The 20,305-nt window shown below is 40.7% G+C and overlaps 1 protein-coding gene across 3 annotated transcripts; it reads left to right on the top strand.

The window, feature by feature from the left end:
• The first annotated feature begins 14,600 nt into the window (after positions 1 to 14,600).
• Positions 14,601 to 18,587, top strand: LOC133885761 (transcription factor TCP13-like). Of its 3 annotated transcripts, XR_009903256.1 has the most exons (4): positions 14,601 to 14,957; positions 15,569 to 16,462; positions 18,056 to 18,258; positions 18,336 to 18,587. XR_009903256.1 is itself a non-coding variant. In XM_062325506.1 (2 exons), the coding sequence occupies exon 2, from the start codon at positions 15,594 to 15,596 to the stop codon at positions 16,425 to 16,427; it is 834 nt and encodes a 277-aa protein (XP_062181490.1). In that variant the 5' UTR covers positions 14,602 to 14,957; positions 15,569 to 15,593; the 3' UTR covers positions 16,428 to 16,782. The 3 variants fall into 3 exon arrangements, 2 of the variants coding, with proteins under 2 accessions (XP_062181490.1, XP_062181491.1); XM_062325506.1 differs by lacking the exons at positions 18,056 to 18,258; positions 18,336 to 18,587 and having other exon boundaries at positions 14,602 to 14,957; positions 15,569 to 16,782; XM_062325507.1 differs by lacking the exons at positions 14,601 to 14,957; positions 18,056 to 18,258; positions 18,336 to 18,587 and adding an exon at positions 14,964 to 15,112 and having other exon boundaries at positions 15,569 to 16,782.
• Positions 18,588 to 20,305: the final 1,718 nt, after the last annotated feature.

Here is a 20,305-nt window from a genome sequence, read left to right on the forward strand (position 1 = left end):
AATTGTTACTTCATTCTTGTATTTCTTAATTAGGTACCTTACCAACAGTCAGCTCATCTCATCTCTTTTTTCCTTTCAATTCATAGCAGTCTTGAGAACGAGTCGTACCTCATTTGGCAAAGTCGTTAGGTGAGCGACCGAGCCCGCCCGTGTTTGAAGTCTAGCTTCAGCGCGGGTGCTTACCAGGGGGTTTTAACTCCTAGCTACTCCCTGAATGGGTCCTCGGCCAGAGTACGCACACGCGTATATTAAGTAGGATGTGCATGCTCGTATACTGTGAGTTTAGCGTGTGTTTAGGACGCACACGTGTGCGTGCGTGGAGCATGTGTGTGATGTTTGTGAGTGGGTCGTGTGCATCCTTGGTAGTACCCTAATAAAAATTGAGAATACAAAATATGTAGTGTAATTAACATGGTAATTATTAGCACTGTTGATCTCTATTAGCTTATAGAACACTTAAATACAGTAGATTTAGTTTTAATTACGGACGTATTGCAATAGTTTATGTAGGTTATGCTTTACCCATTGGCTAAATTTATACGCCCAGAAAAAATAACTTGGAAATAATAAATTATATGTGCTGGTATAAAGTTGAGCTGGATTTATCTCTAGTAATGAGTTCTTGTATAGGTGCTACATCTCTCATGCAACAACCGGGTATGTATATGGAATATCATGTAACTATGTAACTTGCCATGATATTTACCGATTTACGTATAAGACTGTTTAGTTCAATAACTACACATTATCAATATATGATTCTGAATTTTTTTTACAACCGTCTTCTATTTTAAATCTAGAGTCCAGGGATGAGGGCTATGAGGCGCCAACTCAACGCTGCGCCATTTTTAAGTGTAGATCGAAATCACCACAATTGTTCGATAAATTGAACCTTTTCTGATGGCGTGATGATTTATTTTTAAAAAATCAGGAAACATCAAATCAAACATGAACAGCATTTCCAAAAGAAGGGACACTCGTAGGTGATGTTCCATGGTCTCAAATCTCGTTGGATGGATGGAGATTGGTGAGTATAGGTAGGCGTAGCTGAGTCGTCCTGCCAATCATAAGTAATGTATCAAATTATGATATATTATTTATAATGAGATGGTATTTATTAATATTTAGCTCATTAATATTTTTATTTTTTTTACTTATTTTATTTTTTTTCTCACCTCAGCAATATTAGAGTAGGAATATATATTATTTCTACTAAAGTTTGATATAAGGGTAATGGTTATAGACACAAACGCGCGTTTTGAAAATAGTGCATAAGCTTTCGGAGGCGATAACTCAATCTTTGAAGCCATTTTTTGGCTCGAAAAATTCCATAAACCTGACAAAGCAAGGGGAGAAACAGATGTAACTTTTTCTATAGATATTCGTAGAATAAAAAATATCAAAATCAAAGTTTATATGCAAGCCTGTTTTATGGGAGTCACTCCGGGTCACTTAAAATGAAAATTAGTCATAAGTGACGGATCACGATTATAACCCATCACCAATAACCTTTAGCGAAAAAGTTAAAACAATAAAATCTCTGATTTTCTTTAGAACACATGCAAGTGTGAGATGGTAAGGGGGTTGTGCACGTAAGGGAGGTCACGTGTTCGATTTCTATGAAACACATAGTATGAAAATAACTTGAAAAATAGTATGAGACACGTGGTGAGCGGTGATGGCTCTTGTATCGGGATAGCTCAGGTGAATTTTTTTTTTAACTTTTTCATGTTAAAAAACAAAAAAAAACTGTATCATACATAAATAACGGGTCATGACAAGTTGTTTATGATCTTACTTAGTGACGAATCAAGTTATAATTTATTATCAATAGTCTTATTGATGATAGATAATGACTTATCACTTATAATTAATAGTAACCAGTAAAAAATCTATTACTATAATAATTATCAATTGTTACTTATGATATTTTTTCATATATGTTTGTTCAGTTACTTCACGCTCCACTGCTCCCGTGAGGCAGACCGATAAGGCTGAAAGCCTGAAGCGTCAGTCGCCGGCCGACCGCTCTGCTCAAACAAACAAAAACGAAAAGGGTTGGCGCTTGACACACGGCGGTAAAATCTCAAGATCTCAGTGCGGTAAAGAAACCGGCCGCTACCTGTACGTCGTACGCGACCTGGGCTAGATCGCCGTACCATTCGTAGTGCCTGCAGTGGCTCTCGTGTTTCCGTGCCTGGTGTATACCTACCATTGGAGCTGCTCTCAACTGCCACGAGAAGGCGATCGAGACGAACCCCAGCGGCTGTTTTACTGTGGTGGCTTGCACGGCTGGCGAAAGGTCACCGCTTCGTGAGGCAGCAGCTGCATTGCTGCAGTCGCTGCCGCTGCCGCTGCTGCAGACGATGGACGGGGCAGGGTGGTGCGTGCATGCCCAGTGGCATTAATTTGCGGCAGGTAGCGCAGGAGGGAGGACGCATGGTGAGACAGACGCGCGGTACGAATAATGCGGAGCGCGCAAAGGGAGCAGGTATGTAATATCATACCCAACTATATTCACTTCATTTTATTTTATTCTTTTTTCATTCTTTTTTATTACTATTTTTTTTATTTTCTCTTATTTTTAACAATTTTCATTCGAACGGAATTGTGAAGTTAAAGGAGAGACAATCTCGTCCTGAACTAAATGACTTTAGAAATTATTTTGTGATAAGAATCGTGAATGAAACTGTTAGAACTTTAAAGAGAACAAAAATCCCGTTATGAATGGATTTTAGATTAAGAAAAACCGTTGAAGATGATCTAAAGAGCAACTCCAATCTCCTCTCCTCTTATCGGCGCTCGATATCATCGTATTTAGTGAATCGACGGAAAAAACGGTCTCTAACCGGCTCTCTATTTCGCTTGCTATTGTGTTGGACTCGCCATCTGCTCTCCTCTGATCGGCTCGTGACTTTTGGAGAGGCAAACACGCTCGCCATCTCCGATTCGCTTTGTAAGGAGAAGCAAGGATGGATTGGTGTGGTGATCAATGAAGGAATCGACGTTGGTTCAGGAGGGTGAATCGAGGGGAACGGATCGGCCATCTCGGGCGCGCCCTGTTCCGTTCGCTGGACTGGACGCGAAGGACACTGCTCGTATTGAAGAGAGCACCTTCAATTCGTTGGCCTAGCTACCGTCTCAACAGTGTCGACACTGCTTGCTTAGTGCATCTCAAACTGTGTGCTTGGTTGGGTGAGCCATGTACGGAGTCGTGCGCGATGGAAGCTGATACAGGCGTTTGGATAGCTGAATTGTACCTTACCGTTTAGGTGGGTAGTACAGATTTTAAGAATATTTTATAGATGTTGAATGTTTTTTATGAGAATATCGACCAAACGATCCTTACGGTTAACTTCGCTAATCACTTATAATTGATGATAATTAGTCAATATCAGTGGTTATTAAAAAAATTTAGTTAAATATTAGTTATAATTAGATGTTATTAGCTATAACTAATTATTATTGGGATATTTAGTGATGATTACGGCAACTTTAGTTACGATTATCTAGAATTAATAATGATTAGTACTAATTAATATAATTTATTATAACAATAATACAAAAATTATTTTTTCTTATAAAAAATTAAGTTATACATAAATATAATATGTGATTTTTAAGCAACTAAACATGTTATTGTATCATCCCATACATTCAACTAAATATATTCTTGTACTAACTCATATATTCAACCAAACAATCTATTTATATCATCTTATCCAGAACCATCCTATTCAGAATCATCCTATTCAGAATGATCACATTTCATTTAACTTCGTTCAACCAACCAAACACTATAAGAGTCCTTATATCCTAACTTCTATATCATCCTTCATCTATTTTCTCCAAAAAATAGCCTTCAACAAACCCTTCATCTGGCATGCTACTTTGGCAGACACACCATTCATGTCCTCAGACATGTCAGATGTGACGTGCATCTCCTCCCACATCATCCTCCTATAGAGAGATGAGGGAGAAACCAGCTAGCTTTTACTTCAAAACTTTTACTTCTTCTTTTCTCTTGATAAATTTAAAAGGTGACTTTATGGAGTTTTTAAAATCACACTGATTTTTTTACTAATAGAATAATTCATTTTAATCGATTCTGACTAAAAAATCTCTTACAAATTTTAAATAAAAGTTCTCTAAATTTGAGTATTTTTTTATTTTCCTTGAATTTTTAGGTATAAATTTAATTCCAAAAATAAAAAAAACTCATGAATATTCATCTAATGTATTAATTTCTAAAATTATTGTTAGTTATAGAATACTATTAAGAAATGGAGAGAGAATATTGAGGATGAACTATAAATGTACAGTTGGAGTGATAGGGTAATATAGAAGAAAAATCTTTATATATGGCAATCAATATGAGGATATGGATGATATTGTATGCCTTATAAATTTATTGTGAAATAGATGGTCTACTACTTGTTTACCCAACATACCTCGAGAAAAAATCACCATAAAGAGCAACACAGCTGAAATTCAGGCTCAACCTAGAATTTTCGATTCAAAAACCAAATTTAAAAATCTAACAAAAGATGGATCTCATTGTTAGAATCTAGCCTTAAGTTTTATAGCAAACCAATCTATGACTCAACCCCATATAAAAATTAGATATTTAGGAAGAACACCGAAAACTCAAGGACATGATCACCAGGTGAAAACAACATCCAAGTTGATGGATCATAGGCAAATAAAGTCAATACCCAGTTATATACTTTTGTACGTGAATGTTATGCCTCTAGCAACTAGAAGATTAACTCCAACATGGTGAAAAAATTTAGCTGAAGCACGAAAACAAAAATCGCAATCAAGATCGAAAACTTGCAAAAAAAAAAAGAACCAATAGAGGAAAACTAGAAGAAAGGGAATTCAAGCATATGCAAAAATATAGATTTTATTACTCAAAGAGATTAACCAATATAGGGAAACAAATATTTTCTCTCAAACTCATACCTATTACATAGGCTAAGCATTTATCATTCCTCTCATTTCAAACCCTAGCACTAAGCTCTCAAATAGATGGCACAAATGGTTCAAGTGGCTGGTTCAAACTCTCTCGTAGCCCTACCCTTCTATTTGTATGTCTAAGAAACTTGACCCCTAAGTTTCCTAGCCTATTATCAAAATACTCATCTCTTATAGTATACTCTTACCTACCACTTAGAGTATTTTGGTCTATTTTTTACTCCATCTATCGAACGATCGTGATGCCTTTATGACTTAGCTTTGCCTCAACACAAGCTTTACGACAGTGCAACATACTACTCCAATGCTCCCACGGTTTTGAGGCCTAACTGTGAAACCATCTGTACGTTTTTCAAAACGTGATTCGCCACTTGCTTACACCTTAAGCAAGCGTTCTAATATCAACATGTGTACTTCATCTTGTGATCCTGACCACCGGCAAGTCTCTCCCTCTCACAATCCCATGGGTCGGATTGTCACTTGCACTGATATGCCTTTTGCTTAACTTTGTCAATACACCGTCTTTATCCTCTGTTTTATGTTTTGCTCAACCTCCATATGTACAGTTATGATCAACCTTGACTTCGTTCAACCTCCTTAATCGTCCAGCATCAAGCACTCGCTTAGCTCCGATGACCCACAGTTGACCGTCAAGTTACATCCGTCATCAGCACAACATAAGACAAGTAAACATATTTTTTCAACTCTAATTTTAGTTAGTTCATAATTAATATACTCAAACCAAGCTTCAACCATCTTAAACTCGACAAATTAAATCAATAATATAATCCATCACCTATCAAATATAAATTAACGTACATATTATTTTGGTTTGTAAGATATATTATACACGGGCTGTTAGAGTTTTAGCTTCAACTTCATCGGTCCTTGCTCCCGCAGGACCCAGCTCCTTTTGCAGCTCTGCGGTGCCCTGGTTCGTCCCCTTTCTCTCTCTCTGAACGAGACAGCCTACTTGCATGTCTGTTAGTGCAGTCACACGCCATGATTCAGCTTGTCAGGTACAGTACGTATGCCACCCATTGGTATTTGCTCGTAAGGGATTGGTCCCAGAATCCATCAATTCACATCTCTCTCCAGCCAGGTGATAGAGTGGATGATCAAGTTGCGGCACTCCCATCCGGTGGTCTGGTCGGACAATTGATTCTTTCATTCAATCGGCGTCGATGCTCGATGGTATCCCAGGCCTACAGACTACATGAGTTGATTCCACTTGCATGTACGGCGCGTCCAGCGGATCCAATTATTCACTGCAGATTCAACGTTAAAGAGAGCTCTCGAGGTAAACAAAAGATGCTGTATTGGTGGAATTTACTCCTTCCGATCCCAAATATTCGCTCTGTTCATGAATACACAAGGTATATTTTATTTGGTTTGATCTTCAAAGTTATATTTTGATCATTTTTTCTCATAAAATATATAGTTTATAGCTACAAATCAAATAAATGGTCTATGAGATAATATTATTTAAATCATGTTAACAAAAAGTACGTTTACACTAACCAACTAGAATATAACATATTAACAGGAATAAAATCCATTCAGAATATGGATGACTTCATCTAATAGTTTTTTTATGACCCCATCCAGCAATCTGAGAAGAGTATTCTCTCAGGATGGTCAATCCATCTAGCTTATTCTCCAACTAAACACATAAAAAAAATTAGATAATCATCTCCTATTCAAATATATCTCTAAAATCAAACACATCATAAATAAGGATAGACATGGAAAAATAAAAAAAAGATATATTGGAGTTGTAATTGACTTTATATTTGGTGCATCAGGAAGAACGCTGTATGAACTTATCCTTAGGATTGGAGGGGGTAGCGTGTAAATTAAACACCATTTCTAATTACCATGATGTAGCTACTTCGTCGCGACATCGATCGACAAGGAACTGATGACGTTTTCGCAATCGCTGACATGTGGACCAGCTGAGTGAGTGTAACATGAGATGCGAGGACAGGCAATCTCAACCGATTAGGATCTTCATCTGCAGTTCTGCATGCATGTCCAAGGGGTTTGTGACTTGATCTGTGGTGTATGCGTCACACTGAGTCAGTGAAGAGTACTGCTCTGAACTGTCACTTGTCCTGACGTGTTCCTATGCATGCACCTAGCTAGCTCGCAATTAGGGATGCCAATAGGAAATTCTTTGTCGAGGAACGGGGAAAATTTCTTGTCTCGGTTTTGTACTTTTTTTATTGTAAATATAGGTTGTTTTAGTCTTCTCAATTATTTTCTAAATATAAGTTATCTTCGAATTTTTATGTATTTTTTTTCTCTTTTGATCCCTTGTTAACCTTGTTTAATAAATGTTATCACTCTCGTAAATGAATGAGTTATCTTTTTCCAATACAGAATAAATAAAGGGTAACGAGATTATTTGATCTACTTTCTTAATCTCTATGCACAAGTCTAAAACGACATACATTTACAATCAGTGAGAGTATCTGCTTGTGAAGACTATTTTTCTCTCATCCTCTTACGGAGAATGGAGACTTGATGAGGAACCTGTCCCCATTAAGCGTCGTATAAGCTGAGCTTTAAGTTTAATAGAGATGGTTGGACTGGACATTTGAACGGATCGTCCTATAAGTTAGGCTCTAAATTAAGTGGACTAGTTGAGTCAATATATATAAAGCTATACTTGAACGGATCATCCTATAAGTTAAGCTCTAAATTAAGTTAGACTAGTTGAGTCAATAATATATAAAGCTTATATATTTAGAACCCCATGAGGAAAAAAACAAAGAATAGGGAGCTGCCTCCGCCCCCTGTACCCGACGGGATTTTTTTTAACTAAATCTTCGTAGAAAAATTGGCTCCATCCTCCTAATATATAAATTTCCGGTCAGGGACGAGGATCGAGGCCGTTGACATCCCTATTCGCAATGATGGTAAGGCCATCTCCAGTAGCTATCTTAAATTTTCATCCTCAAAAATACTATTATAGCATCACCTATCACTATTACAGCATCCCTTATCACTATTACAGCATCCCTTATTTTTTCATCTCCAGCAGCTACCGTATTTCCTATCTTCTACTGCTCTTTTTCTCCCTTCGATCCCGCTGTCAGCCTTTATAAACAGTGTTGCTACAGTGTTTCCCCTCCAGATCCACTGCCATCCACTATGAATAGTGTTGCTGCAGTGTTGCGTGCTGCTACAGTATCGCAGAAGTACAACTCCATACCCTCCCGCAAACACTGTAGCAGAACTATGCACACTGTAGCACGGATGGGTATCTGCTCCGATTTCCAATGGTATATGCTCTGCGGGGATACTGTAGCACTAAATAACTCATCTACTTGTGTTAGCCTAAGGCAATCTCCAGCAGCTATCTTAAATTTTTATTCTAAAAATACTATTACAGTATCCCTTATTACTATTACAGCATCTCTCTTATTTTTTCATTTTCAGCAGCTAACTTATTTTCTACCTTATACTACTCTTTTTTTTTCCTCGGATTAGCTGTCAGCCTTTATAAACAGTTCTACTACAGTGTTTTCCGTTTACAGTACCAGCAAAATACACCTCCATACCTCTCCGCAATACTGTAGCAGCACCGTGCGTCACTGTAACACCGGATGGGGAATCTCAGTACTTTTGGATAACTCATGTACTAGAGTTGGCCTAAGTGGTTAACCACCGCAACAAGGATCGACCTGCCAATGGAGAAAACGAAACGTTTGAAACGTGGATGGGATCATGGATGGATGGATACCGAGGTAAGCGATCGATTACGAGATATGGAAAGATATTGTGTGGTGGGCTAGTGGGATCGGCGGCGCGGCCTTCTTGTCGATATGCTGTCAGCTGAGATCAGGCTGCAGGGCTCATTCATGCATGTCAGCGGTAGCTTCTGGCCTGGGTCGATCTGGGTATTATGTTACAGTGATGCAACCGCCCCAATGGAGCATGCATGCTGAGAGAGAGAGAGAGAGAGAGCGCGCCAAGATTTTTCTAACTTCACTCTTTAACCCGTTATAACTGAGTACTGGAAATGGAACCAACGACCAGGAAATGATGCACTAACTAATACAGAGTTATTGAAAGTATATGATATATCATATACATTTTTTAGCTATCACAAATTATATATCATTAGACAGTTGTTAAGATAGACATGTCTGTAATAAATTAGACGTCTAGCTGTGAATAAACTCACAGATAGATTTTTATAAATCCATCTGTTTCTATCGTACAGATACATACGGTTTAAAAAAAAATCTTTATAAGATATTGTCATAGACCATTTCTTGTAAGATTTATCTGTATCTAGTTCGTAGATACATACAGATTTTATAAACACCCATCTGTATTTAAAGACCCGTGAACGTTTTCAAATTTGACCACATGTCTCCCCTGGCTCCTTCGCTTCCAACACACACAAAACATTCGTCTCCCAAAGCTCTTTTGGATTCACATACACAACCTCTCGTTTCTCCTCAATATAAAGCGACGAAGAGTGCTCTTCTATCTCACTCGTCATATCCAAGTGTTTCACCATATTGAAAAGTGAGGAGTGTTCTGGTTCCTCACTCGCCATTTGCATCATAGAAGCTAGATCTCGCCAGTGGCCGAATCCCTTTCACTGCACCGAGGTGAGTATCATGTGGTTCCTTTCACTGCTCTGATGTATTCTAGATCTGCAATGGCATAATTCATGACAATCAGGAGGTGGTAGGATGGGGTTGTCCCTATGATGGCTTCGACAGCGGGGAGGCTTGGCGTCGACTTCAGCTTGGCGAAGTTCATCTTCTTCGCAATTGTGAAGGCCCCCTTCGTCGCCCCAATGTACGTTGTCAATCATGCTCTCTATTCGGTTCTATTGGATAGAAATTTCTCAATTGTTGTTTGTTATAATGGAGACATTTTTGTCAACTGCAAGACATGCTTGAATGCCCATTTCTTGTTGAACCATGGATAACGGTTTGGCAGCAATGCAGTTTGGTTCTGGTTGATGCGTGAGATCATCAAGATGCAGTCGGATTCGGATGACTGCGAGATGCTAATTGAAGATGATCATTGGATTGACATTGTGCTGAAACACAAAAGACTGAGATGATGTCTATCATCTCATTTTTTTTGAAACATAATGTCGATGGACCCAAGTTTTTCGACCACTTTTCGTATTTTTAGAAGATGGCTATTGAGGGTTAATTCCTGATAATATTTCTGGGGTATACTTAGATGACGTGCCTATGATCAATATTTCTAGTGGATGTTTGTGTGTCGAAGAAAAATCAAGAACACAAAAAATTATTCAGGTTCACGCCTCTCGTGAGATAATAGCACTACGTCATGCGTATTTTCTTATGGCTTGTATAAACTTGTTACCAAATGAGTCCTGTCACTTACACACCCGGTCCTCGTACTTTTATATAGTAGAAGGAGAAGGGTATATACAAATAGACCTGAGACCGATCTAACACTGACGGAGCCAACTACTCCTAACTTATGATGACGAAGGGTAGGTAGGTTCACCCTACTTTGGTTGATCTGTATGCCTTGTCCCGTCACCGCATGCCGCACCCTCGCATGTGAGACCATCCCACTTGCCTAGCCATCCTACATGCCCTGTCTCATCTGCCCAATGGCGCCATGCCTGTCTGTAAGGCCATCCCATAGCATTTAATACTACGGGATGGGGCACTGCACCTCTGTGCTGGTCACAACCTTGTTCACCGAGAGGAGATGCCTGTGAAAGGAAAATACTTGAGTGAATGGCATTAAATAAGATTAGACGTGTTATGTGAGTACTGCTCCACGACTAGCAAGGGTTGGTCGCGGGGTTTCCTTCTACAATCAGGGGACTGGTCGCGCGAGCCCCACCTGGTCACGTTGTGGGGACACGATCTTGATAATATCAACTGTCATGTGGCATTGACCGGTGTGGACTCCCCTGACATGACACCTCTTACTCTTTACACCGACAACACAATTGCCATTATATCAATCATTTCATCCTTTTGGAATACAGCATAGATCAACCAATAATGATGTATAGCTAGCTCGGTTTATGTGTTCTGAACAATATTCTTAACCTTTGTGATATATAAATACATGTGTTTTATTTCTAAACAATGTGTGATCGATATTCTGTATAATGTGTTTAATTTGTGAATCATAAATGGTGAATCTGTGCAACCCTTTTCCCCTATAAGCAATTTTGCTTCCTGGCTGCGTAGCAAATTTGCTACCTGACTATGCAATTAGGAAACAAATTTGCTTATAGGGAGGAAAAGGAGACCCAAATAATTTTTTTATAAAAATCCATCTGTGTTTGTGACTTTTAGTAGTCACAGACAGGTTTAACTAAAGATTATATGTAACGCTTAGTACTCATAGAGAGGTTTAAACAAATACAATATCTGACTTTTACTATGCACAGACGGTTATGTAGAAACTATGTTGTGTGTAAGTGTATTACAAACAGTTCTAAAACTATTATAACAAGATCGATATCACAAATATTTTACAGAGAAGAAATATATAACCATATATGATAGAATTTAAAATCCGTATGTTATAATCTCTACTAAGGTAAAGACTAGTTGTAAGGAAGAGAACTGAGAACGTACACGCTATACTTACCTTCTGAAATTCAGTAGTGCTTACTGGCCTTTTCTTCTCTAGAAAATAAGAGAGGGGGTCATCTTAAATTCAGTGGTTTTTTAGACGAGTGAAGCTTTATTTTAGAACGAAATAATGCTCCGGTCTCTGCATTGTACTAGTAGTATACACACTAGGTGTTCTACACTATACTTGGTTTGTGCTAACTTCAGCCATAGATCAGATTACCGGGGGTTGCATACTTACATTTTGTACAATATTATTCTACTATACATATATATGTGCTCAACGATGTTTCCAGGGAAAAATGTGAGTGCAAGAGGATGTGAAAATAATGTTGGGGTTGAGAATTCCATGAAACATGATATAGTAGTAGTACAAAATATTTCAAGAGATCCAGTTTGACTTTACGGTCCCTTTCTCTTCATTTCACCCAAATTATGTGTATCTTACAAAAGGATAAAAAGTCATGGTGGTGGTCCTGCTGCTGGCTATTGGATGCCCCAAAGAAGGATGGTCCCTGCACTATATAGAGTAGCCTCCTAGAGTCCTAGGTTCCGGTGCTGAACATGGTTCAAAAATTCGTCGGTAACCAACAAAAATACGTGATAACTGGCATCTCGGTCCGGCTCAGTTTCAGAAACAGAACGGTAATCGAATTTGAATTCAAAAAATTCGAAAAAAATAAAAATATTCAAAAAAATCCTAAAAAAACTAGACACAATTCTAAGACCTTCTATGAAAACAAATTTTAAAAATAATGTCGTTTGCATCATATTGTATAGGGAGGAAGTTTGAAAAAAAGGAAAAAAGTTGAAGCGTGCGGCTCAGTTATTAACTCATGTTAAGGAAAAGCTTAAAATACAAACACATATTTTTCTTGTGTAGAACGTATCTTAAGAGGATCTTTAAAATTTATTTCACTTTATTTAGAGTTTTATTAATTTCTCTATGATTTTTACAAAGTTCACAAGCATAAAGTGAATATGTTAAGAAACATCACTGTAATTAACTTTTTCATGTCTACTATTATTTTTCCTACGTAAATCATAGTATAAATAAACTAATAAAAGTGTTTTCACTAATTTTTGAGGTGTGATGGGTTGGTTATGAATTAATCTAGTAGCAACATATTTACACAATCCTGCATGTTACAATAACTAATTCATGAGTTCATGTATTTTTAAAAGACATAGGATCATGTAATAAGACTAACAAAATTAGTTTCATGATTTTTGGATTAGCAAATAGTAAACTATGCATTTAACTTGGTTTAACAAATACATTTTCTCACAGAAAATGTTGAAATTTTTTATGAGTATAAATACTTTTATCATGTAGACCATGTTATAAGGAAACCAACAAAATTTGTTTCACTTGATTTGAAGCTCAGATGGATTAGTTATTGATTTTACAAGATTGAGATAATTTTTGGATTTTTTTGTTGAATTTCACTGAAAATCGAGAAAACCGCTCCATAAATCGAGAAAACCGAGCGGTTACCGATAATGCGAAAAATTCAAGAAAACCGTTTGATAAATCAAGAAAATCGCTCGGTAACCGGTCCAATTTGACTGGTTACCGAGAGGCCATATTCACGAATTTTTTCCCAAAATTTAAATTTTTTCAAATGAATTTTATCCAAAATTTATTCAAAATTCGAGCGATTGTCGCGGTTATCACGACTTTTCGGTTATCGCTGCACCTCAGTTACCTACCGGCGATCGGTAACGTGAACCTTGGTACTGAATGATTTGCAAAGGTTCGCTACATGCTGATGCAAATATTGGGAGAAAGACACCGTATGGGGCAACAACTTTCAAATTTGTGATATCTTGGAACGGTATCTATGCTATTAGTTGGATGAGAACTCGCATAAGGCAATACTATATCGCGCACGTGCATTCCCATATAACCCGTTGTATAAGATAATTTTGTTGAGAATGGAGTGACGACTAGGTTGGTAGAGCCTTTAGCTGAAAAGTCATCTAACCGGGTTTGAACCTAGATGCTCTAGATCGTATGAGTACTTTCCTGAGAATAGTTTCAACGAGTTTTATAGCCAGTTAGAGTTAGATACTTCCCTCCTATAAGACGAAGCCAATGAATGTCTTATCCCCATGGTTGCAATTTTTAAGGTAAGTTTGTTTGTTTGGTTAGGGTTCGATCATGAATCAAATTGTTCTCTCTCAAAATTTTTTGGGCAACTACATGACGCATATATGTTGTCCCTACTATATAAAACTATCGGTCCGATTATGTTTCACTAGACTAAAATCAGGATTTTTTTTTCCATCAACGTTGTGGACGGCACGATCAAAATCCAATGGCACTCGTTCTTTCTTCCTCCTCCCTACCATCGCGTTGCTCTCTCCCTTGTGTCATCATGCACTCGCGCGCTCCCCCGCCTCCCTCCCTCCTCCTACCATCTCCAACGGCGTTCCTGTCGTTTGGTCTGCCTCTGCCTCTGCCTCCCCGCTACGCTAATCAAGGTGGATGTGATGCCCCTGTCGTACCCATTGGAAGTCCATTGCTCACCCACAGCTGGTAGTGTTCCTACTGCCTTGTCATGCTGCCCCTGCGCTCGGCTTGCCTCCCTCCCCAGAACCCATTTTCTAATTCCACCAGCCATTAAAGCCCACCGGCAACCCTCATCCCCCAAACCCTAACAATGTCTGAGCCGGCACCACGTGTTCGCACGGTCGGCTGAGATTTGAGTCGATGTAGTAAATTTGTAAAACTGTTTGCTCTATCTGGTTGAGTTATTATTGAGGATTATACAACTTTTTTGCAGGAGCTGAAATCAACTTCAGAATATTTGAATTGGACTATGTGCCTATCGCTGATACGAGTATACGAAATGGCATTTAGCCAATGGAGCTTACGGTCGACCATCGACCCCACTGGTCTACTCACTGAGTCACCGCAATGGCCATCCACGATTGAGGGTAACACACTAACACACGAGGAGCACGATTTGGTGAAAAGGACAGGGACCCGAAAGCGACGCTGATCATTTAGTCCATGTAAATAAGCTAGCTCCACAAGTTCCCAAGCGCTTGCTCCCCTGGTAGTACACACACCAGCTAGCTCGATAGCCCAAACAGCTCTGCCTTTCCATCCTTCTCCAGCTAGAGCTTTCTAGGGTTTACACAGAAGCTAGCAGTTCTGACCCGTCGCCGTCCGGTCTCCTTCGATCTATCCGTCGTCCTGGTCGGCTGAATTCCGGCGCTTCACGGTGGCGTTCGAGCTTCGCTTGACGCAAGGACTACACCCCGTTTGGTTCAGCTTGCTGCAGGGCCCCCGGGGGGGGGGGGGGGGGGGCTGGTTGAACTCATCGATCTGAGGGAGGGAGTCTACAATCTTGCTCATGCTAGCTTGTAAGTGGTTCTTGGTAGATCGGCCTGGTTAATCTCTTCTTCCTCTCAGTAGTTAATTTTGTGGAATATCTTTTGTTCTTTGGGGAATTTTAATTTTTTCCTAGTACACGTAAAGCGGCACTGGTTCAGCCAAGAAGGTCGATCTGATTTTCAAGGTTTTTGTTTCTCATCTTCATTGCTCGAGAGAACTTTCTTCTTCATTTGTTGCTAATCTCCTGGATAATTATATGAAACGTGTTAATTTCATACAGATACTACATGCGCGCGGTGTTCATAAATCAACTAAATCCTTTGAGCGATCTAGAACAAGTTTTTTTTTTAAAAAAAATACACTCTCCTTCAAACTGACTAGTGCATAGATGTTTTATAAATATTAATGTAGGAGTGTAGAATAAACTAGCAAAGCATTGCATAGAGAGAGCTACAGTTTGCTATGCACAAGTTCATGTTTCAGTGTCATGTGCAGCGAATAAGGCTGCTCGTTCACCAGTGGAACAGTGCCAGATCGGTCTACCACATGCAGCACGCACTGTGATCGATGCGTCATCACATTTCATGCACGCCCATTAATTTCCCTGCATGGTTCTGAGTTCTGATGATCGATCGATTAGGTATGATCATGAGCGGAGGCCCAAGATGATAAGCGGCAACCACACAAATGAGGAGCAGCTGGGCAGGTGCGCGAAGGCCGAGATGCCGCCCGCAGGCGCGGGGGCCGCCAAGGGCGCCGCGGCGAACTCGCGGCACTGGCCGCCGTCCACGGAGTCGAGGATCGTGCGCGTCTCGCGGGTGTTCGGCGGCAAGGACCGGCACAGCAAGGTGAGGACCGTCAAGGGGCTGCGCGACCGGCGCGTGCGGCTGTCCGTGCAGACGGCGATCCAGCTCTACGACCTCCAGGACCGGCTGGGGCTGAGCCAGCCGAGCAAAGTGGTGGACTGGCTGCTCGACGCCGCGCAGCACGAGATCGACAAGCTGCCGCCGCTCCAGTTCGCGATGCAAGCGCAGGACCTCGTCGCCCACCTGCCCTCCTCCATGTTGACGCCGTTCGCGAACGGCGCCGCCGCCGCCACGAACACGGCGACGGCCGTGTCGTCCGCGCTGGACTGCGACAAGAGCAGCATCAAAGGGTTCGTGGGCCTGAACAATTCCGTCGGCCTCGTCAATGGCGCCATGCCGCTGGCTCACGGTATGTACTACACGGGCGGTGAATCTTGGACGAGTGGCCATGTCCATGATCAGGTGAACCACGGCACTTCGCCTCAAACGGTGGCTCACCATCACCACTCGCCGTTCTCATCGCTGCTGTCTCTGGCTCCGGGGCCTCAGCTCGTCTTCTACTCACCGGAAGGTGGCGGCTTTGCCATGAAAGAAGCCGCCGATCAGTTCCCTGTAGATAACCTCGACCATTCGCAAGGCCAGCTCTCACTGAGCTCAGCAAGAAGCTTCCTTCATTCGGGAAACCAGGGATGATGCTTAGATCATCGATCGATCTCTGCTCCAAGAAGGTATGTAGAACAATAATGCTCTTGGCGTAGTAGTCAAGTACTTGTTTGAAGGTACGTTAAGCTTGTGATTGCGTTTTTTCTTCAACGAATGTGATTGCAGTTTTGAGAGAGGCTTTTGGTCTAATCAACTTAAGGGCTCTAGAACAACGACGTAGATCAGCTAGCATTAGCATGCATAGTAATTAAGGTTTTTTGCAGGGCATGCAATGCATTTCGTTGCTTCTTTTTTATACAAGGAAGTAACTGTTCATGGTGTGTTGGTTTTTGTAATAACGATTTGATATTTTTTGAATTTGTGCTTGGCTAGATTGTGTTCCTCATAGGACTTTTGCTTCTTGGTCGAGCAATTCCTTACCGATATGTTAAAGTTTTCGATTCTCGGATTTTCGCTTTCAATCCTCTTTTGGAGAAAGCTTTACTTGCTTTCCTTTTCATCTTTTGTTGGGGCTGCCTACATTGCATTGCCCTACATATCAAATGCTGTTATCTCTATGTTTCCTAAGTAGTAGTATGGCACACAAACTCGAGAAAACGATTTTCAATTCGGATTTTCCATTTATAAGTTGCCTGATTTATCTTAAGTGCTGTACAAGTCAAATTTTCGACATAATAGCACAATAGCGCACATGATCCCTCTTTCCCACACAAAAACACTAAGGACTCGTTTGGACCGAGCGACTGGTTTGATGGATTTTGCCTATTCTCGCAATACTCCTTCGATTCAAACTGGTTAATGAGCACAAATTCAATCGGTTCAAGTATAGATCATCCCATATAATCTCCGGCTCCCAGAACTGAAAAATAAATAAATGGAAAGCACAGGTGATCAATAGCAAATTGGGGCATGATTGGTATCCACATTCGTTGCTCTTGGTGGAATTTTTATTTTTTAGCTCTTTTTTAAATATATTTTATAAATAGATCCTTTAGGAAACTTTGTCTAGAAATAGACTCTTTTCACGGCGCCACTACTCTGGTGCTGTTGGTATTCTTATTGGCACCATAATCTTTGGCGCCATGCTCTGCCACGTAAGGATATCCTCCCTCAGAGCCCCTTGTTGATGTGGCCTAGCACGGCGTCATGTCCTATGGTGTCGTATGTAAATGCCATGGTGCTGTTCTATAGATAATATAACCGTGCCCGTTTCTATCCCTGCGCTATCCTTGACACTTCCCCACCCGGTGGCGCATCTCAGCTCCCGGCTGCCACTCTAGCCGTCACCACCGCATTGTTACCTTGTGAACAAATTTTAGCCGATCAAGGTGTGATTCAATGGTTTTAAAAAATGCAGCCAGTCACTACTTCAGAGCTAACAGTATTCCATCAAGATTTGCAAATTTTCGTTCGAATAGCACAAAAGCACTACTCCTCATACTAAAGTCCTAGCATGTACAGGTTTCAAGTTGGTGGTTTGCTACTTTTATACCTCATGGACGTGGAAATTTGATTTCCTCGCATATATCCATTCTCAATCATGCACCGTTTCATGTGAAATTCATGAGTTCCGGCAGAGGCCATAGCACATATAACAAGCAGCATATAGCAGGGTTCATGGCGTGTGTAATGCATTTCATTTTGGATATGTGAACTAGATGAAGGTAGCAGCCCAAGGATAAATGCCTTTTGCCGTGACCACCAGCACTGTCAACGCATGCACTGTAAATCTATTCCCTCTCCTGGTCTGCATGAAGCCGCATGCGTCATCCACGTACGCGGAAAATGTATGTAGCAGCAAGAATGTGGCACGGAAAACGCATTCTGTATGTGCCTGGGCGGGACCAATCTACAGCTACTGGTAATTCGTTCAACGCACGGCTTTTGCACTTTGCATAGCATGCATGCGTACATGCTAAGGCACGCGCGGTCTTGCAGGAAAAGATCAACCGCATGCATGCAATGCATGAGCTAAAGATCGATGACATCTGAATTCTGACGTGAACAGCTGGTTACATATGTACCACAGGCGACCAAGGCTTCTTTCAGCTAAATTACCGCTTCTTTTTACTAGATATCCAGCAGTGTACAGTACAAACGTTTCACTCGTGCTAGTACTAATAATAAGGTCAAATCAACCCAGCAGCTGCGCTTCACAGCTTTGCAAAAGAAAACACAACACCTAGCCAGCACAGAACTGACCTTCAGCTGTAGACTGTGAAAATCAACTTATAGATTGTGGATTGTAAGTAGCTGGATTGTAAAATCTGGATTGTAAAAAGCTGGATTGTGGATTGTTAGAATCTGTTGGAAAACAGATTGCTGGATTGTTACAATCTGTGTGTTGGATTGTAACAATCCAGCTTTTCCAACTAGCTGTTTGTTTCAGTTTTTAAATTGTGATCAGAATCCAGCTTTTACAATTCAGCTGTTTGTTTCAGTTTTTAGATTTTGATCACAATCCAGATTCTATAATCTGAAACAAACAGGACCTTAACCTGGCAGGCGTGCGTCTGCGTTCTGCAAGAACAGAAAGACATGCGTGCTTGCGAGTGACACAGCCTGCATGGTATTCGAGAAAAAGAGAGTCACACAGCACCTCACCGAAGGATGGATGACTCGACCGGCCGGCCACGGCAACAGAGGATCCATGGGGCAAAGAGGAAGCACAAGCGATAGCCAAAGCGGATCTAGGCCTGTGGACTGCAGGTATGCTGAGGCGCGGCGGCCCCCATATATGGGATCGACTAAAGCTAAGCTACTCCTGCATGCGTCTGCAGCATCCATAGCCCTGTGGACTGTGGTAGCTATTTAGCTAGGGCTTGCATACATGCAGTGAACTGCAGCAGATTTGCAGGAGCAGTGCTTTGCTGCTGCGCTGTGTCTTTTGCCCTGGACCAATGCACACACAGTCACATGACTGCACATGGTCCCAAGTATTAAGCCATCGCAGTACACAGTACTCCACTAGTTTACTTGAAGCAGCTGGCTCGTGGTGCAAAGGCAATGCCTAATACTAGTAGTATTAACGTGGAGGGATAGTTATAGGTCGATTAGTTATTAAGCACGGGCGTCTGAATGCTTTTCAGAGCACATACCGCATGATGATCTCGGTTCTTGCAAGCCCTTCTCAAGGGGCAGCTCGATCCGATCGACGCCGGCAACAGTAGAAGCTAAGCCCGACCGCGCCGAGTTACCACGACCATCAATGGGTCGCACGCACGCACGCGGAAGAATCTCAGCAGGCCAGAGGCGATCGAGCCTTCCGGCACTACTACTAAACATGCTATCATCGTAGATTCAAAACTAACATCATTACCGGTTTAAAATTAGCATCAGTGTTAATTTTAAAATTGATAATAAATTAGCGGTAGTATAATCAGAGATCATCATTGCCGGCTTATGAATTGAAAGTGATAGTAAATATCACCACTGGTTCAAGTCGAGAACCGACAGTGATGGTTGGACTGACAGTGATAATCCGTCCATATATGAAAAATACTCTACCGTGAACTCTTCGTCATGAGGATCTATCTCAAACTTAAGACATAAGCCCTATACCAAAATGTTCGTGATAGAGTATTTTATATTTAAATCTAAATTTGTAGTCTCAATCAACATTAGGAACAATATGCCATACGATGCAAAACCGCTTAGAGCTCCTAGCTCCTGATAAAGCAGTTTTGCACCGCAAGGCACATCAATTCCTATGCTCAAGCTTGATCCTAATTTGAAATTATAATCTTGTTGAAACCGCAATAATATATAGGAACGGATGTTGCAAAGCTGTTGTAGCAGGAGCTCTTCGGCTTGGGATCTAGGCTTATAGTATTACACCATACATCGAAGAGCTCTTGGTACAACAATATTGGGCTATCTGTTTTACATCTTGCGCTATCCGAGTGACA

This window comes from Phragmites australis, chromosome 11 (assembly GCF_958298935.1).
Source record: "Phragmites australis chromosome 11, lpPhrAust1.1, whole genome shotgun sequence".
NCBI lineage: Eukaryota > Viridiplantae > Streptophyta > Magnoliopsida > Poales > Poaceae > Phragmites > Phragmites australis.

Bases quoted from the DNA above. Each gene is read 5' to 3' on its own strand.
- LOC133885761 (XM_062325506.1), top strand. From the start codon at position 15,594: ATGATAAGCGGCAACCACACAAATGAGGAGCAGCTGGGCAGGTGCGCG.